Source organism: Artibeus jamaicensis, unplaced genomic scaffold (genome assembly GCF_021234435.1).
Source record: "Artibeus jamaicensis isolate MK-2021 breed Jamaican fruit bat unplaced genomic scaffold, CSHL_Jam_final contig_589, whole genome shotgun sequence".
NCBI classification, from domain to species: Eukaryota; Metazoa; Chordata; class Mammalia; order Chiroptera; family Phyllostomidae; genus Artibeus; species Artibeus jamaicensis.
Genome location: NW_026521896.1, coordinates 1,916,431 through 1,935,561, shown reverse-complemented (window position 1 = coordinate 1,935,561; position 19,131 = coordinate 1,916,431). Strand labels below are relative to the sequence as shown.

Genomic DNA, 19,131 nt, shown 5'->3' with positions numbered 1-19,131 from the left:
CTGGAAGGCCACTACGAACTAATTCGGTTCACAGGCGGCCACTCTGCCCCTCCATACCGGTAAGAAGGTGGACGTGGGAGCCCCTGAGCCCTCGGAGGACTGTGACCCACTCGAACCCCAAGACTCCTTAAACCACTGACGCCTGACCCCCACGGGCTCAGCGCTCGTGAGTCCCAGCTCCTCCCGCTGCGTCCCACCGCCCCGCCCCGCCGCAGGGGGCGCTGTGCGCCGGCCGTTGTGCTTGCCGTTGGCGCGTCACGTGGTTTCTGGAAGCCGGGAGGTTTGAGCAGGTGCAGGTCGGTCGAAGCCCCGAGCGCGCCCGGCGGAGGCGTCTGAGTTAGGGGACGGAGAGCGTCAGCCGGCGGTGCGTGGCGGGCCTGGGCTGCGAGGCCGTGTACCTGCGGTGCTGGAGCTGGGCGCGCGGAGCGGCGCACGAACTTGGGAGGAGGCTCGGCACCTGCGGAGGGCGAGGCAGACACTGCCTGAGGCTCTACTTGCCGTCCCAGTGAGTAGCGACTGGAGGTCTAGGAAAGGGGAGCGGCGACGGGGCGTAACGTCCCAGGACCTGCGTGGGGGCGGCCAGTGAGGCGCTGGAAAGATGCTCCAGGTGGTGGTGCTAAAGGTGAGCGAGCGCGAAGCCCCGGCCGGGCGGTTGACTCAACCCAGCCATCCGCATGCAGGTCCGCCTGTCTTTGAACGCCTGTCTTTGACTGTGGGTAGGGGCGCCGGACTAAAGCTCCAATACCTTTCTTTAAAAAAAAAAAAAGATTTTATCTATTTTTAGAGAGGGGAAGGGAGGGAAAAGGGGAGAGAACCATCAGTGCGTGGTTGCCTCTCTCGCACCCCCTATTGGGGACCTGGTTGGAACCCAGGCATGTGCCCTGACTGGGAGTCCAACCGGCGACCTTTTGGCTCCCAAGCCAGCACTCAATCCACTGAGCTACATCAGTGCTCAACTTTTAATTTCAACAAAGCAACACATTTTAGCTTAGTGGTGTCCCGTGCAGCATCTGGGATATAGCGTAAAAGTTATTAGTTGTTTTTCCAAAATTAAGATTTAACTGCGTGGCCTGTATTTATTAACTCTAGAACCTTAGGGGAAGGGACAGACAGTACCCCCCCATCCGCACACCACCTGGGTCTGCACTGGTTGAGGTCGTGGGTATGGGGACCTTGACCCATTCTCCTCCCCCATGTGGGTCCTCTCCAGTGGGTCACCATCCCTGTTGGACAGGGGCGGGGATGACCTGTATCTTCCTTCCTTGAACCCAGCACACATGCATGTTTCGTCTTTATTCATGGGGATTCCAGATGGCTCGCGCCCTGGTACTCCGGCTGCCACTCCCTACCCTTCTCTGGCCCTTGGAGCAGGGCTTTGGGCTGGGGTAGGAGGGTGGGGGGGGTCATGGTGGGGGCTCACTCGTGTGAGACCTGCTGAGCGGGGACTGACTGCTGCAGTTTCTCATCTTTGAGTCAGGTGAGTGCTCCTTGGCAATGCCAGAGACTTGGGATGGCGTGTTCTGTTCACCCTGTTACTTGGAGGAAGGAGTTTACAAATCGAGCAAAGGAGTGAATTTTTTTGTGTGTCATTGGGAAAAGGAAATATAAATAAGTCTTAAAGGTCATATTTAAGTGGGAAGAGAAGAGGGCCCTAGCAAATGATGGGATTTTTTAAAAAACGAAACGTTCCATTTCTATTTTATGTCCTGTGTTTGTATGAATTGAGATTAACAAACTTACTCTTACAGAGGATTTGCTCTGAGACTTTTAGGGGTTTCACAGTCATCTAGCAAACTCCTCTTCACCATCAGTCCTAAAATGGGCTCGTACGATTTCTCCTTAGAAGGGGAGGGCTCTTCTGAGGGTACAGGTCCTCACATGCCAGTCCGTCAGGGCAGAACTCTGGCAGGAGGAGCTGCACTCTCACTGCCTGGAGCTTGGGAACCCCTCTCTTTTAGTGGGATCTGGGGACCCTTTTATCTACCCCCTCAGCTGTGGTCTGTCCCCTCTGACCGCTCTTACCATGCTCACACTGAGCAAACTTTTATCTGGTATAGGAATATTTATTTCCCCAAGTGTGGTGCATGTAGCAATTATGGTTCTCCAGATTAATGTAGTTTTTATATGGGTGAAATATTTTTCCCAAATGCCCATCAACAGATAAGCAAAACTTGGAATATACATACAATGGAATATTATTCCAACTTGAAAAAGGAAGGGCATTTTCACACAGGCTACAACATGGATGAACCTTGAGAATAACATGCTAAGTGAAATAAGCCACATACCAAAAAAATACTGTATGAGTCTGTCACAGGTGGGCACAGGTAACCAGGTTCTTGGTGATTGGGACAAAGATTTGAACCGAACACCCACAGTTTATAGCAAAGAACATAGGAGCAGGCCAGCTCCAATCAGAGATTGATCGCATGGGCTGGAGGGACTCTATCTTATAGAGCGGATCCTTCCTGGCGAGTTTTGACAGGCTTTTACTGTGACAAGTAGTTGGAAAGCTACTGCACATGTGGTCTCCCATGGTTTTCCCGGATTGGCCAGCAGGCCACAATATTACCTAGTTGACCCCTTATTCTCCTGGGGTCCCCCTTTACTAGGTTCATCTTTCCCTTCGCCAGAGAATTGTAGCTCTCCAATGTTAAAGATTGGTGAAAAGGAAGGGGATTATTTATTCAAGTTATACAAACTTAAGAGTAATGACTTAATGTCTTCATCAAAATCCCAAAGTCCCTTAAAACACCCACAAACATACACAGTCCTTCTTTCCCCCCTTTGCCCAGTCCAAGGTACTGTATCTCGGGAAAAGAAATAGAAAGCTGCATGGTGGTTCTCTGATAAAGCTGCATGATTCTCATGGCTGTGGGGGGGGGGAAATCCCCCCACTCTGGCCAAAAACGCGTGGTTCTCCCTTCAATGGCTGCTGTGTCTGCATTTAAATCCCCGTGCCAGTCTTCCTCTGCAGTCCCATTTCCAACTCCTCCAACAATCGCGTATCCTCCGAGCTTTACTGGGCTGCCATATTGAGTCTGGGCAGGCATGGCCCCTTGGCATGGAGCCAGTCATCTCCAAGCTCTCATGCAGGCACTGTAAAGGGGGCTGGGAGTTGCTTCCCAGTTACATCTTGGAAAGAAGTCACTCCCTTCTCCCTTGCTCAAAGCATGGCCACAGCTATTTAACATATCTATGAAACTAGCTAAAGGTTATAGATATGTTAAATGACCATTCTAGAGGTTAGCTCCGAAACTCTTGCTATGCAAAACAATTCAATGGCCCTGCTCCATGTGTCCCATCCCCCCAGCTCAGACTTGCAGGGGTGAGGACATCCCATATTTTTAATATTTCCTGGACACCCTGAGTTCTGGAACCCATTACAAATCCTTCTTTTGGGGGCCCCCTGGCTGCACCCTCCAAGTCCACTTATATGAATTTCCTAGAGTAACCAAATTCATGGAGACAGAAATTAAAAGGGTGGTTGCCAGGGGCTAGAGGGAGGAGCGACTGGGGAATCTGACCCTTTTCGATTAAGTATAATGCATTTCAGACTCATTTATGTTGTGGCATGTGTCCATTCCTGCTTCATATTGCTGAGTCGTATTCCATTGTATGGGTAAGAAACAGTTTATTTATACAGTCATCAGTGGCAGGTCACTAGAGTTGTTTCTCATTTTTAGAGATTATAAAGAGCGCTGCTGTAAACATTTCGTACAGGTTTTTGTGTGAACACAAGTTTTTATTTCATGAGCAAATAGGTTGTGATTATCTGTTTGTTTAACTTTATGAGAAACTGTTTCCCAGAGTAACTACCATTTTGCATTCCTATCAGAAATGTGTAAGAGTCCTAGTTGCTGCACCTCCTCCTCAGTGCTGATATTGTCAGTTTTACAAATCTTACCTGTTCTAGGTAGGTTTGGTGGAAGCCTTATTCTTCCTGATGATTACATTTCAAAGGAATGGTTATAAGGCCCTGAGAAAGACTCTCCCCTGAGTACTAGGAGGTACATAGACAAGAAGGGCTCGCTGCCCATGCGAATAAAAGCTAATACCATGACTTTGGCTTTTGAGAAAAGGCTTTATTGTAACAAGGTCCACTGACTAGGGGACTGGAGGCAAGGCTGAAATCTGTCTCTCCTGGAGGGTTTGGGGTGGAATTTAAGGGCATAGGGAAGGATGCGCTGGTGTGCAGAAGCACTGGTGAGGCAGGTTTTATTTGGAGGGCTTCAGCCAGAGATCTTTTTGAACAGGGAACCCTTCACTTCTGAAAGGATTCCAGTGATCCAGTTTCAGTCAAGTCCTAGCTCTTTGGGTCCTTGGGGGTTGACTTCGTTCTGAGTGTTACTGAAGGTTAAAACTCTCCTTTGTGCTTGCTATGGCTCCAGGACAACAGCTTTTCTCCATTATCCCTGGAAAACAACTCCGTGTCTAGTTAGAAACAGGATAAGGCCAGTTTGAGCAGGTTCTGGGGTTAGATACATCTCAAAAGAACAGGAAGGATTCACAGCTGGAAGTCAGTATTGGGAGGGCAGGGGCCTCTGTCAGGTGTTGGTTAGAACACAGTGAATTCTCCTGGGAGCCTTGCGCTTCCCCAGGTAGGCATTTTGGAGGGACGGGGGTTGTCCCAGGGATAGAGCCTTATGCTGCTGGAAGCCATGCTAGGGTTTGGGTGGCCTCTTAGTGCAGAGATTGGGACAAGCCTGTTTGTGGAGAGTTCTCGTGGGCAGCAGCTATAAAACTGTATTTCTTTAGGCTTTCCAATTGTTGCTTTTCCCTGAACTCCTTGGAATCTCACCTGTGCCGTTCAGGGACTGCCAAGGAGTTAACAGGTTTTCTGGTGCAGACTTCAGGTTTCTCCCTCTGTGGCTCTCTTTCAGAATCTCTCCCCTTAATTAACAGCTGCTCTGGCAGGCCCATGCCCTGTTCTCTGGCTCCTCGAGCCACAGACATTGCAACTTTCTGCTTGAGTTTGTAGCTGCTCTGCACCAGCAGGACTAAGGAGGCTTCTCAGGAAAGCTGGGTAGAGGCATGGATCTCACTCTGACAGGTCCTCTTCTGAGGGATTAAGTTCCCTCCAGTTTGTACCTGCTTTTGGTATCTCTTCAGTTGTTACAGAAAACAGCTCAGCTGCTTTCGGGTATACGGAGTGGAACTTTATTTACACACGCGGACCCAAAAGAGACAGTCTCCAAATTCTGGGCCCTGAGCTCGGGCAGGGGCTTGTTTACATAGTGTGGCATGTGGAAACGATTTTACTAAAGCCTGTGTGGAAGAAGCAGGTTTACAGAAGCAAGAAAGCAGGGCTGCTGATAGGGTCATACAATGTTCTTTGGTTCTTACTTCTTAGTTACTTAGTTGCTCACCCTTCCTTATCTTAGTGGCTCAGCAAAGGGACGGTGTCCTTCTGACTTGTCCAGGCTTGTTTAGGCAGGTTTCCTGCTACACAGTGTCTTAAAGTGGTTGTTTTGTATTTTTTCCAGGGTTTATCATTGTCAGCTGCAGGAATAGTCTATATAAATTACTTTGCCATTACTGGAACCAGATGGGCAGCTGTTTTTTTTCTCCAGCTGTTTATTGGAATGATCTAACATTCAGAAAAATAGAATATTAATGGAAACATCTGTATTCCTGCCACGTGCCACCTAGGGTCCAAAATCTTGGGATGTCATTGCTTTTAGGCCCTTTCAACATGAGTTCCTATTGATATTTTCAATTCAAATTTAACTTTTCACTTTGTATTTGTGCCTTTAACAATGAAAATCTTAGTTTGTGAGAGAAGATACATTCAGAGGAGTCTGACTTTCATTCCTGTGCTTTCTACTCCATTTCTGGCCTCCCTTTTAGGTAATAATTTGTATTTGATTTGGTCTGCCATCATTTATTTCTTTTAACATGAACAGAATGTATCTTCACTTTCTAATGAAAGACATCGGAAATTAACAGTAGCATTCTGAACCTTGCTTTCACGTATTATGGGTATTTTCAAAAGACAAGAGCTCAGGGACACCGAACTCTTCTTTTTGAGTCACAACATGTAATTAAGAATTACATATTCTTGGTGACTTGTTTAGGATTTTGTCTTTGTGTCTTTTTATCTTTTTTACAGCTGTATTGAATCTAACATGTAACATCACGTAAGTTTAAGGTGTACAGCCTGATGACTTGATACACATAAATGCTGAGGGTCCTTTATCTTTGGTCTGACCATTTACAACAGGGGTGCTTATCAAGAATTTGTTATATCAACTTAAATTAGAAATAGTCATTGTGACTCTAGCATTTATTATTTTAGGGTTCTACTTTTATTTTTTTATATTTTTAATATATTTTTTTATTTAGTTATTTTTCAAGTACAGTTTTCTGTCTATTTCTCCCATCCCAGCCCACCCCCCCAGTGCTCCTCACCTCCCTCCCATTTCCACCCCCCCTTAGTTATTGTCCCTGTGTCCTTTATACTTGTTCCTCTAAATCCCTCCCCTTTTTTAAATCATGCATTGTTTTGTCTTTTAAACACTTTACAGATTGAGGATCCAGGTTGCTTTTGGGTGATTATAAAAGGGTGTAGTCCCTTTTTAGATCATGAAGTTGACTATCAAAACCTTAATAGAGCCATGAATGACTTCTATAATACCATGAGTCAAGACATCGAAATAAAACCATTAATGTTGGAGGAAGGGCAGGTATGTATCTAAATGTGCTTTAAGCACCATTTCTTGAAATACTACTCAAAATGTAGAATATTTTGGCAACTAAGATGATAAAAGCTTTTGGGGTATTCTGATTGCTTATAAGCATTGTCTGCTATTAAGGTCTTTTGGTTGCATAAGATTTAGTCTAATTGTGAATGTGGCAGTCGTTGTGTGAGGGTCGTATGGGCCAACAGGAGATGGAGTGTCATCTAAATTCAGGCATTCAGACCATCCTCCTGTGCTAGGAACCAGAGGGATTGTTCTGGATTCATCACAGATGGCGCCTCAGCAGAGAGGACATGGGGCTTTTCAGTCTAGGGCTGCTGCCTCCCTTTTGGTTTGCTCATGACTTTGGCCACCTCTAGCTTCCTTATTCCCCTTGCCCCGAATCTTTGCCCTTCCTTCCTTTCTTGCAGCCACAACTCCTAGTCCTGTTGTCCTACTGTCTACACATCATTATTTCTCAGAAGAGTTTGAATTTTTCTAATAGTACAATGGCAAAAGATTTTTAAACTCTTTGTGAGAAAAAATTGGAAATAAATTCCTTTCCCTCTCAAAAATCATCATGAATCATATGTACCCATACTTGTTTAAGAAATGAAAGCAGGCCATTGTCCTTTTACAATATTCCACATTTGGGGTAGCCTGATGGCTTCCTGGTAGTGGTGACAGTGAACTTGCCCTCTCTGTGGTCTGATAGAGAACTATAAAGCTTTGATTTGATTTCGGGTTATGCCCCTGCCCCGCAAGAGTGACAAGGCGGGGTCAGCCCCCTTGAATCTATTTCCTCTTCTGGAAGGTGGAGTGTGGGCTTAGATGATTTTTGAGCGGACCTTTTGGTTCTCCCATGCTGTGGCTAAAGGCTGTAACGCCAGTGTCGTCCTTTCACTGTGCAGGTGTGTGTGGTTTACTGTCAGGAGCTCAGGTGCTGGTGCCGGGCTGTGATTAAGTCTATCGTGTCCTCGGCAGACCATTACCTGGCAGAGTGTTTCCTTGTGGATTTTGCCAAGTACATTCCAGTGAAGTTGAAAAAGTACGTATGAATTTTGTTTCGTCTCCTCTTTAAGAAGACAAATGTCAGTTTTAAAGGCGAGTGTCATTTTTCAAAGTAAGGGGCTAGAGGTTTTAAGCTGGAGGGGGTTTTTTTAGCCAGTTCTACACACAGTGAATGTAGGAACAACTTCCCAGAAAGGGCAGGTGCTCACCTCATGTGGCCTCTTGGTTTTGTTCATGTGTCTGAGCATGTACTTTGGGGAAGCTTGGTTGCAAGAAAGATGCTACCAGGAGGCAGAGAGAATCTCCTGTCTCCACAGAAGGGGCATTTTGAAGGGGTGCAGCCTTAGGCTGCAGAGAGCAGAGCATATATTCAAGTACATATTCCTGGCTGTCTTGCCTAACAAAGTAAGCGTGTGACTGTCACGTAGGGTGGGAGACGGTGCAGAACGAACCCTCACTGATTCCAGTACCACATGTCCCAGTTTGTTAGAAAATGCTGTAAACAAGTGTTTGTGGTCATTTCTTCATGGTTTCCTATCCCAGGGTAAGAGGATATCAGTTTAATAAATAAACATGAGGGCCCTTCTTCCAAAAGAGCAACAGCAGATAGACTTCAACTGCAGTAAGAGATTTACCTTACTGAATTATCTTAAGAATTTCATGGTAGAGTGGCTTATCAGACATTGAGAATTTGCAGATACTTAAGAAAAAAGATGCATTTCTAGCTTGTGGTTCTCTACCTTTCTAACCATAATCGTTTAAAAAAAACCTATTGTGTTTAACTGTTTGGGGATATTTTCTCTTAATATTTGGTATTTTAAGTTTAGTTTGTTTCAGACAAGAGAATTGTATGATTAAACAGAGCACGAGGAGGCCTCGAGAGGCAGTTAGTGTAGCCACCGTTTTCTGAACTGGGACAAAAGGCCCTGTCTGGTGTGGCTCAGTGGGTTGGAGCATCGTCCTTAACTGAAAGGTTGTGGGTTCGATTCCTAGTCAGGGTACACGTGTAGGTTGTGGGTTTGATCCTCGATCCCTGCGAAGCACATGGTCTAGGAGTGTACTCGAGGCAACCAGTGGTCCTTCTCTCTCCCTTCCTCTCTCTCTAAAAGCAGTGGGAAAAACATCCTCAGATGAAAAAGAGAGAGAGAATCTGTGTATAGAGGAGATACATATATTATGTATAGAGAGAGACAGACCGACAGACAGACAGACACACACACACACAGTGCCTAGACAGCCATGTGGGCATCTTCATAACCAATTTATGCCGAAATGGTGTTAAAGTCTGTCATTTGCCTGAAAGAAGGAAAATAAAAATGTTGACCAACTTATCAGATATTAGCCCTTCAGCTTTCTTGTGCAAAGTTGGCAGGCACTAATTATTAAAACATCTGCTCATTTACAGAAACTTTAAGATAATTCTGGTCATATATTGAAATTGATGCTTAAAATTCTTAAATAGAATTTGTTTCCCAGGTTTGATCATTATTATCTCTTATTCCTCAACCTAAGGAGCCTCACTAGACATTATTTTTCTAATCTCCCCCTCCCATGCCATGAAATTGTGACAGCAAAGATATACTGACCATCTTTGTATTTACTATATGTATATCTGTACTTTATATATAGAAGAGTAATAGTTCTACCCCTCACGGGAACTAATTTTCATTACCTTGGGCAAATGTCTCCAAGTATTTCTTGTTGGTGGCTGTATTAGGAACAAATAATTTGTTTTTGTGTGTTTTATTTTTATGTTGTGTATTAATTATATTGGTGTCCTTTAAAGAAATGTTATGTATATTTTTTCTTTATAAAGTGTCCGAGTTGCAGTAGAAACTTTTATGCAGCTTCCCTATAGAGCGAAAAAATTCAGACTGTACTGCACAAAGCCTGTTACCTTACATGTTGACTTCTGCGAAGACAGTGCTAAGATTGTGTAAGTACAGCTCCTAACATGCTAACCGTCAGTGAAAGTCTTAACCGAGTATATGATGTGTATGGGAACTGATTCCTCTTGAGGGTGCTGAGTGGTTTCATGGTCTCTTTTTTCCTCAGGAAGTTTGTTCTGGGTCCACGCGCGTCTCAGCCCTGTCAGGAGTGGGGTTCCCTGCGCAGCCCCACCCACTGAGGCTGCGGTAGAGGGTGTAGAGTAAAGCCTGAACTCGGTGTGTTTTGGCTTCTTTATTTTTAACTTACAAAAAGTAGTAAGTTAGCTGTAGAGAGTAACAATAGGTAGGATCTGGCTCATTAAAACGAAGTCTATTGAATTCTTCTCCAGCCTCACTCCCTCCCACCCGGGAGGCCCCTGTGACCTGTTTAGGCTCCGGAATTGCAGGCCTTTTTCAGTGCTTTTCTACACATTCATATACGTGGAACTTCTAATGAGAATTAGAACTTACTGTTTTTATTTGCAAATTTAACTTAATGGATGTCGAAGCTCTTAGTGCTCCGTTCTACTTTTCGGTCTTCCCATGGGTGAGTATAATGCCATACTTGCTGTGTTTGACCATTCCTCCTTTAATAGCCAGCCAGATTGCTTCCACACCATTTTGCACTATACATTTCCATCAGAATATAGATGCGTTCATATAAACTACATAGATGTAAAGAGGTATATGTACGTGTACACACATACACACACATCACATACACCCCAGCTTTCTTATTTCCCCCTGGTACCTGGCAGCATTGCCAGTGTTTATACAGAACAAGTCTCTGCGTTGGGTGGTACTGTGTTGAGGGTGTGACTGTGATCTTTGCTGTCTCGAATGAACGCTACCTGAGGTCCTATGGGCAGCCCCATCCTTCCACCTGGGACTTCTCCCCTCTCCCTCCTGGACTGTGGCATTGTGGGAAGAAAGGCTACAGACAGAGCACAGTTCTGACTCAGGTTGCACGGCTCACACACGCTGGTGATGCTGCACTGTGTTCTCTGAACTTCGAAGTTGCCCCTGTTGTGGCTGTCTCATGGAATCTGTGGAGGCCTTCCTGTTCCCACTCCTTCAACTCCCATTGCCTACAATTGCCTTGAGATGGTGAATGCATCACTCTTGTGGCTGGCCTTGGAATCTGCACTAGGAAGATACCAAACCAGCTTGTCTCTGCTGAGGCCATTGCACCCTGCCAGGTTGCTTAGCAACCCCTGCCTCCTCCCTTGACCCTCTTTCTGATCAGTCACTGCTTACCCTCCTGGGGTAACTCAGGCGCCCACCTGTCCGTGCCCAGCTCTTCCTCAGAGGCAGCCTGCCTCCCCCTCTGCCTTGCCCCTTTCCCAGCACACAGGGCTTCTCTGGGACCTTCTCAGCCTTGGACACACCCAGCCCTGGGTTAGCCTCAGTGTAGGCAAAGGGCTTTAAGTAAGTGATCTTTCGGGGTTTTGATCACCTTCTTTGACGTGTGCCCTAGAATGTGACTCAAAAATTTGAATGTGAGTCATCTAGAATGTGACTCAAAAATTTGTATTTTCCTGACTTGTGAACTTGAGTACCCATCATGTGGTTATTCCGTGTGTAGTGTGTGTCAGACAGACAGACATTCAGACACATGAACATGCTGATTGATTTACGTGTGCGAGACTGATTTACCTGTTCATTGCCTAATTGATTTTTCTCTTGGGCCTTTTTAAAATTAGGATTCTACTAGTCTTTTTTATTTTTAAAAAAGCTTATTAGGTAATTTTGTGTGTAGCAAGGTTTTAGAACCGTCGTCTTATTTTTAGAAACCCCTTGTAAATCTCTTGAAGTAATATGCTTAGTATCTTTCTTAGTAGAAATAAAAATAACTAATATTTTAGTCCAGGCACTGGGCCATGTGCTTGTGTGCATTACCTGGAACTTCTCTGGAGGACGGTGGTGGCATCACTGAGAAGTAAAACTAGTGGAGAAACAAAACATTTCACTCTAACCTCCTTTCATTTTTGTTCCTTGCTTCCAAATACCAGCTCCTCCTGACCTTCCACTGCCTACAGCATTTCCTGCGATTTTTCTTTCTAAAACAGGGGGAGGGGGCAAGATGATAGAGAACAGTGACAGGGCGAGGGCCTTGGTGCTGGGAGGGGAGCGCGAGGCACGGGGGGCGCTCCCACAGCCGTGCTGGGCACGTTCGGAGCTTTTCTCTCTGCCAGTCTGCACCGGACCCAGCACACTCGGGATCCCTGTCCCAGGGAGCTTGTGTTCTGGTTGGGGAGGCAGATATGTCCCAGGTAACTGGGGACAGCGGTGTTGGGACAGACAGTGCCAAGGTGGTTGGTGTGGTGAATCTGCACAGGTGCAGGTGGCAGTGATGGGAGGAGCCTATTGCTGGTGCAGCCAGAGCCACGCTGCCTGGCACCCACATCACAGGCTCCACAGGAGCGTCAGAAAGACCCAGCATGTGGTTTACAAAGTGATGTTACTGTACTAACCTCATTTTTATTTAATGAAGTTGCACCTGTTCACTGTTGCAGACGCGCCAAGAAGTGGGATAGTGCAGCCATTCAGTACTTTCAGAGCATTCTAAAAGGTGAGGCGAGTGCACTGTCTCTGCTGCTTTGGACTGACGCTCAAGGTGGTGTAACCTTCGGTTGGGGAGGGGTTTGAGGTGTGCGTGCTTAGCTGTTTGAGCCTCCTCGTAGGTTCATAAGTTTCCTAAGGCTTCTTCCACCCCAATGTCACAGAGACTCTCCAGCCCTGGAATTTGGGGGCTGGATGTGGACATCAGTAATTGGCAGGTGAAATTAGAAAGGGACTGTTTTGGCTGAGGGACCCATACCCAATAACAGTGCCTGCCTCTTAGCGTAGAAGCTGGGGCACTGCAAAATAACTGTACGTACATTTTGCTGAACTGACAGTTGGTGAAAAACCTGTTACTGTGTAATCATAATTCCTACTTGAACATGTATAGAATGCCACAGGCCCCCTCTGTCCTGTGCTGTCTTTATATTGTTGACTGTAACGTGGACTCGCATTCGTGGCACCTGTTCTAACCCCTGGCAGTCAAGAGCCAAGTGACTGTGCCCGCTTCCTAGGGCTGTCCTGGGGAGCAGTGGGTATGAAATGCCTGTGTTGCTGCCTGTACCTGCTGGTGTCCTGGCCCCTCTCCTCTGCTGCCCCCCTGCCTGGGTGAAGGAGCGGCTGGACGCCTCGTACCTGGGAGAAGTGGGATGGTAGGGGCGAGGTCGCTGGTTTTGGAGTGTTGGTCCCTGGGCGAGCACGTTGGGGAATGCTGGGAGACAGAGGTTTGGAAGAGGCAGCGTGCTTAGGTTTGTATACTGCCCTGCTGCTCCTGGGGGACCTTCTCTGAGCCCGGTCTCTTCATGTGTACAGGGACCCTCAAAGCTTATGGTAAGAATGAAGTGAAATACCGTGTTCTGCCATGTATGATGCTCACCCATGTTTTTGTGTGATTTAGACAAGGGATTATTATGTCCATTATTATGTGACCGTTATACCATGTATAATGCACATCCTTGTTTTCCCTAAAAATTTTGGGCAAAAATTGTGCATTTACACGGCAAAACACAGTACGTTTGTAAGCGACTTAGCATGGTGTCCAGTAGGTACCCATAGCTGCTGTTCGGATTACTGTGAGTCTCTGAGAGAGGAGCTAAGAGCTCCGCTCCGTGGGCATTTGGCAGATAGAGTGGACTCAGATGAAAGACTGATGAGAAATGATTTGGGAGTCACTGTGCTCAAGGAGGTGACACAGGGTGGCAGGAAGAGGAGGCTGTGCATGGGACAGAGGATGTGAGGCTGACTCCATGCAGCAGAGCTCTCACCTCGACTTGCCCAGCCCCAGACACCTGCATTAAGGCCCACCTGTGGGAGGAAGATGTTGGACATTGTGGTGCTGGATAATTGTTAAGTGGTTAGCAGAGGTTAATAGGTGGGACATGGCCAAATTGTTTCAAATATACTTTTAATATCATCTAATTCATGTTTTCTTTTGTGCCACTTAGCAACTACCCAGGTGGAAGCCAAATTATGTGCTGTGGAAGAAGATACTTTTGAGGTTTACCTTTATGTAACTATAAGAAATGAAAAAGTAAGTGAAATAATCCTATTTTTAAAATATTCTATCATTACTTACAATTTTATTATAATAAAGAATAATCAATGGAAACAATGTCTTCACATAGAAATTTTCATAATCTTTCAAGGAAAGCTTTGTTCAGAAGTTAGATTGTTTTCTTTTAATTACTTTAGTGCTATATTTAGACAGAATTTTAATTAGTAATGGGTAAGAAGTTATTCCTATAGTGATGAGTATGAAGTGTTATTTTCTCATAAGAGGCCATAATTTTTGTAAATACTTGTGGTATGGTTCACTGTTTTTCCCCCTTCATAATTTTCTCATTGTGTGTAATATGTGCTCATCGTAAAGCATTCAGATATGTAAGTAGAAAGGAAGTGGGCAGCACACGTGAGCCCCCCACCCCACCCCAGTCATAAGCTGTTACCATTTGCTTGCCTTCATGAAGGGCGGTACAGGTACAGCTCTGCACCTTGCCTGGAGGTAGGTGGAGGTGCCGATATGGGCTGCTTGGGGCCCACAGGTCATCTAAACCGTCCATTTATTTAAAATTTTTATTTTGAAATAATTTTACAATGACAGACAAGATGTGAAAATAGTGCTGAATTTTGTATATGCTTTACCTGGGTTCCCGTAATGTTAACCATACAAACCCATGGTGCGGTGATTAAAACCAGAAAATTAACACTGATAAAACACTCTTTTCAGAAAATCTGCAGACCTTATTTGCATTTTGCCAGTGTCCCCACTAATTTCCTTTCTCTGTGCTAGGGTCTGATCAAGGATCCCTCATTGCCTCTGCCTGTCTCGTCTCCTTAGTCTCCTCAGTCTGTCGAGACAGTCCCTCAGTCTTCCCCTGTCTTGACATTTGTGAAGAGTGCTAGCCAGTTATTTTGTAGACTGTCACTCAGTTTGTTCTCCATTAGATTGAGGTTCTGCAATTGTAGCAAGAATGCTACGGCAACGACATCGAACCCTTCCCAGTGCTCCCTAGGAGAAGGTTCACAGTGTTAGTATGTCTCATTGCTGGTCACATTGGCCTCGATTGTCTGGGTAAGGTGGTATCTGCTAGGTTTTTTCCTCTAAAGAGTTACTCTTTTTTCCTCTTGAGATGATTAAGCATTTTGTAGGGGGGTGGTACTTGGAGACTGTGCAAATATCCATCAATTACCCTTGTGTGTAAAGCTTATTTTTGTGGTGTTTGCCCATTTCCATTATGCCTTTTACATTTTAAATTGGAATTCTATAAGGAAGAACTATTCCTTCTCCCCCATTTACTAATTAACTCAATAATTCATTTATCTTAGTATTGACTCCTGAATATTTATTTTACTCTGGGTGATATAATCCATTACTGTCATTATTTTCTTGCTCAGATTGTCACAGAATTGTCCATTAGGAGCTTTTTCAAAGTAGCTTATGTTCCTGAGCACTGTTGAAAACTTTCTACTTTCTGTTCCACAGCACACACCTGGCTCATTTGGTCATTTTCCAGTTTCAGGCCTAGAATCAACCACTGCTCAAGGAACCTCCCGCTGTGGACAGATGGTATTTAGATGTCAGGGTCAGGGCTGTGTGTGGGCTCCTGCTGCTGGGGTGTCGTTGACTGTGGGCCCGCCCTGCAGGCAGGAGATACCTGTCTACATGCTAACCAGCATGCACATATGTCCACATGTGTTCCCAGATCTGTCCACCTGTACATGTAGTAAAAGCTCAGGTACCTCTAATTTCAATCGGTACCTCCCCTTTCCTTATTCCTGACATCTGTCTCCTAGTATTCACATCAGTTAATTTCAGAGTTGCTAACCCTCATTCCTGTGAAAAAATAAGTATCTTAAGCCATACGGAATGTATCCAAAATGCTGTTTTCCAGAGTAACTTAGGTTTCTTCCTTCCCCCTAACTCCTTCAGTGCAGTTATGTTATTAATTTTTAGTGAAGTTTGTTACTTTTTATATTGTACTTTGGGTTCCCCCACATTTTTGTTTATTTTACAGTGACTTTTCATTACTTATTTACTACCTGGTAAAAATGCCAAAATGTTGGCTATGGGATCAGTCTTGTAAAAACATCTTTTAAACAAGCTATCTTTGACTTCCAGCCAAGATGGAGGTGTAGGTGGAAACACTGTGCCTCCTGGCACAACCAAAATTAAGGACAACAAAGATTTAGAAACAAAAACACAACCAGAACAGACAGAAAATCGAACTGTATGGAAGTCCGACAACCAGTCAACCAGACCAGTAAGAGGGGCAGAGTCAGTGGCCAGAGGAGAGGGATCACAGCAGAAAAAAGCAGTGGCTGGCAGACCTGGGAATCCAGGCAACAGTGCGGGGCTAGCAGACCCTGGGCTCAGGGAAGAAACGAGCAGAGCGTGCAAGGCAGTTGGCTAACCACCGCAGTCACACATTTGCATGCAGATAAACTAGGCAAAAACGGGCAGTGAGACAGACCGTGCAACCCAGGGCCCTAGCGACAGGAAATAAAACCTAAAAGTACTGATCGAAAAGGTGCCAGGAGAGACTCCCATCCTTACAGGTGAGTTCTTTGGAGAGACCCACAGGGTCCTAAAACATACAAAAGCCCACCCCCCAGGAACCAGCACCAGAAAGGCCCACTTTGCTTGTGGGAAGCAGCAGAAGGGCACTGAAATCCCAGGGAGAACAGAACAAGCACCATTGTTTCCTCTCAGACCCCACACCCATATTCAGCATCACAACCCAGCCACTGGGTTGCCCTGCCCTGTTGAACAGCTGAGGCTCTGCCACTCATCATAACAGGCACGGCAAGAAAATGGCTCAAACAGAAGAACAGATCAAAGCCCCAGACCAATACTTCTAAGCAACAAAGCGACAAAGAGCAGCCAACCTATCAGATGTACAGTTCAAAACACTGGTGATCAGGATGCTCACAGAACTGGTTGATTTTGGTCACAAATTAGATGAAAAATGAAGGCTACGCTAAGTGAAATGAAGGAAAATGCACAGGGAACCAATAGTGATGGAAAGAAAGCTGGGACTCAAACTAATGGAGTGGACCAGAAGAAAGAAACAACAAACAGAAAAGAATGAAGAAATAAGAATTGAAAAAAATGAGGAGAGGCTTAGGAACCTCCAGGACATCTTTAAATGTTTCAACATCTGAATTATAGGGGTGCCAGAAGGGGAAGAGGAAGAGCAACACGTGGAAAACTTACTTGAACAAATACTAATGGAGAACTTCCCCAATCTGGCAAAGAAAATAGATTTCCAGGAAGTCCAGGAAGCTCAGAGAGTTCCAGAGAAGGTGGACCCAAGGAGGAACACACCAAAGCACATCATGATTACATTAGCCAAGATTAAAATGAAGGAGAGAATCCTAGAAGCAGCAAGAGATGAGGGGACAGTCATCTACAAAGGAGTTCCCATCAGACTGTCAGCTGGTTTCTCAAAAGAGACCTTACAGGCAAGAAGGGGCTGGAAAGAAGTATTGCAAGTCATGAAAGGCAAGGACCTGCATCCAAGATTGCTCTATCCAGCAAAGCTTTCATTTAGAATGCAAGGGCAGATAAAGTGCTTCTCAGATAAGGTCAAGTTCAAGGAGTTCATCACCACCAAGCCCTTATTATATGAAATGTTAAAGGGACTTATCTAAGAAAAAGAAGATAAAAAAATATGAACAGTGAAAGGACAGCAACCTCACGGTTATTAACAACCACACCTAAAACAAAAGCAAACTAAGTGGACAGCTAGATCAGGAGTGGAGCCACAGAAATGGAGATCACATGGAGGGTTTTCAACAGGGGAGTGGGAGGAGGAGAAGTGGGGAGAAGGTACAGAGAATAAGTAGCATGGGGGGAAATAGATGGGGAGGGCAAGAGTAATGTGGGAAATGTAGAAGCTAAAGAACTTGTGACACATGGACATGAACTAAAGGAGGGGAATGGTAGGGAAGGGGGTGTGCAGGGTGGAGGGAAATGAAGGCTGCACAATGGGACATCTGTAATGGCATAATCAATAAAATATTTTTTTAAAAAAGAAGCTCTCAGCTAACCTGCTGCTTGCTTTTCAAGAACAGGTTTCTCTTCCCCTCTGTGTGGCTGTATGTGGATGACAGCTTGCTCTCACTTCAGGGTGGTGAAGCACAGAAGACAGGCTAAAGCAGAGAGAACTCACAATGGATGCATGGGGTTCTAATTGCCAGAAAATAAAAAATAGGGCCTGCAGCCCTCTCCAGCTGTCAGAGGAGGCACAGGGCCACGCCCCAGGGTGTTCTCTCATTTTGCCTAGTGTCTGGGTGTCACTCAACATTATTTTAAGATACATCCATGTTGTTCTTTTATTTTAAGTACTTATTTTCTGCCCATTTTTTAATTGGATTGTTTTGTGTTTTTTTGCTGTTGAGTTATATGAGGTTTTTATATGTTTTGGATGTTAACCCCTTATCAGATATATGATTTGCGGATATTTTCTCCAGTTCAGGAGGTTGTCTTTTTATTTTATTGATGCTTTTCTTTGTGGTGTAGAAGCTTCTTAGTTCAGTGTAGTCCTACTTGTTTATTTTTGCTTTGTTTTGTTTTCAGTGTCAAAAAAAATCATCTCCAGGGTTGATGTCAAGAAGCTTGCCACCTAGGTTTTCTTCTAGGAGTTTTAATAGTTTCGGGTCTTATATTCAGTCCTTCCTCCATTTTGAGTTAATTTTTTGGTATGATACCAGATAGTGGTGCAGCTTCATTCTTTTGCATGTGGCTGTCCAGTTTCCCTGCCCCCCACCACCACTCACTGAAAGTGCTGTCCTTCCTGTGGTGTGTATTCCTGGCTCCTTTGTCATAAATTAATTGACTTACACATGTGGGCTTATTTCCGGGCTCTCTGTTCTGTTTCATTGGTCCATATGTCTATTTTCATGCCAGTACCATATTGCTTAAATTTTATTTTTTTACAGATGTCATTCAGTATCATTTTGTATTGGTTTTGTGCATACAGCAGTGATGAGACCATTAGGTACCTCACAAAGTGCTTCCACATGCTGTTTTGATTATTATCAACCCATTTTAATGGGTGGTTTGTTTTCTTAATGAGTTTTGAGAGTTCTATTTTTTTAAAGATTTCATTTATTTTTAAAGCGTGGAGAAGGGAGGGAGAAAGAGAGAGAAACATGGCTGTGAGACAGAAACACTGATTGGTTGCTGCTTGTGCAGGCCCAGACCGAGGGCTGAACGTGCAGCCCAGGTCTGTGCCCCGACTGGGGATGGAACCGGCAGCCTTTCACTTTGTGGGATGACACCCAGCTAACTGAGCCACACCGGTCAGGCTGAGAGTCCTTTATATAGTCTGAGTACACATCCATTCAGGTATAATATTTAGAAATGTTTTCTTCTGTCCTTGGCTTGTTCTGTTAATAGTATTTTTTGAACAGCGGAAATTTTAAATTCTGATAAAGTTTGATTTATC

General features: G+C 44.9%; 1 protein-coding gene across 1 annotated transcript in view; it reads left to right on the top strand.

The window, feature by feature from the left end:
• The first annotated feature begins 598 nt into the window (after positions 1–598).
• The window catches only part of TDRD12 (tudor domain containing 12), an 80,528-nt gene continuing 61,995 nt past the window's right edge, over positions 599–19,131 (top strand). The window contains exons 1-6 of the mRNA XM_053670530.1: positions 599–622; positions 6,528–6,686; positions 7,592–7,728; positions 9,508–9,627; positions 12,136–12,191; positions 13,627–13,712. Coding sequence (XP_053526505.1) covers positions 599–622; positions 6,528–6,686; positions 7,592–7,728; positions 9,508–9,627; positions 12,136–12,191; positions 13,627–13,712 — 582 coding nt within the window. The remainder of the gene's footprint in view (positions 623–6,527; positions 6,687–7,591; positions 7,729–9,507; positions 9,628–12,135; positions 12,192–13,626; positions 13,713–19,131) is intronic.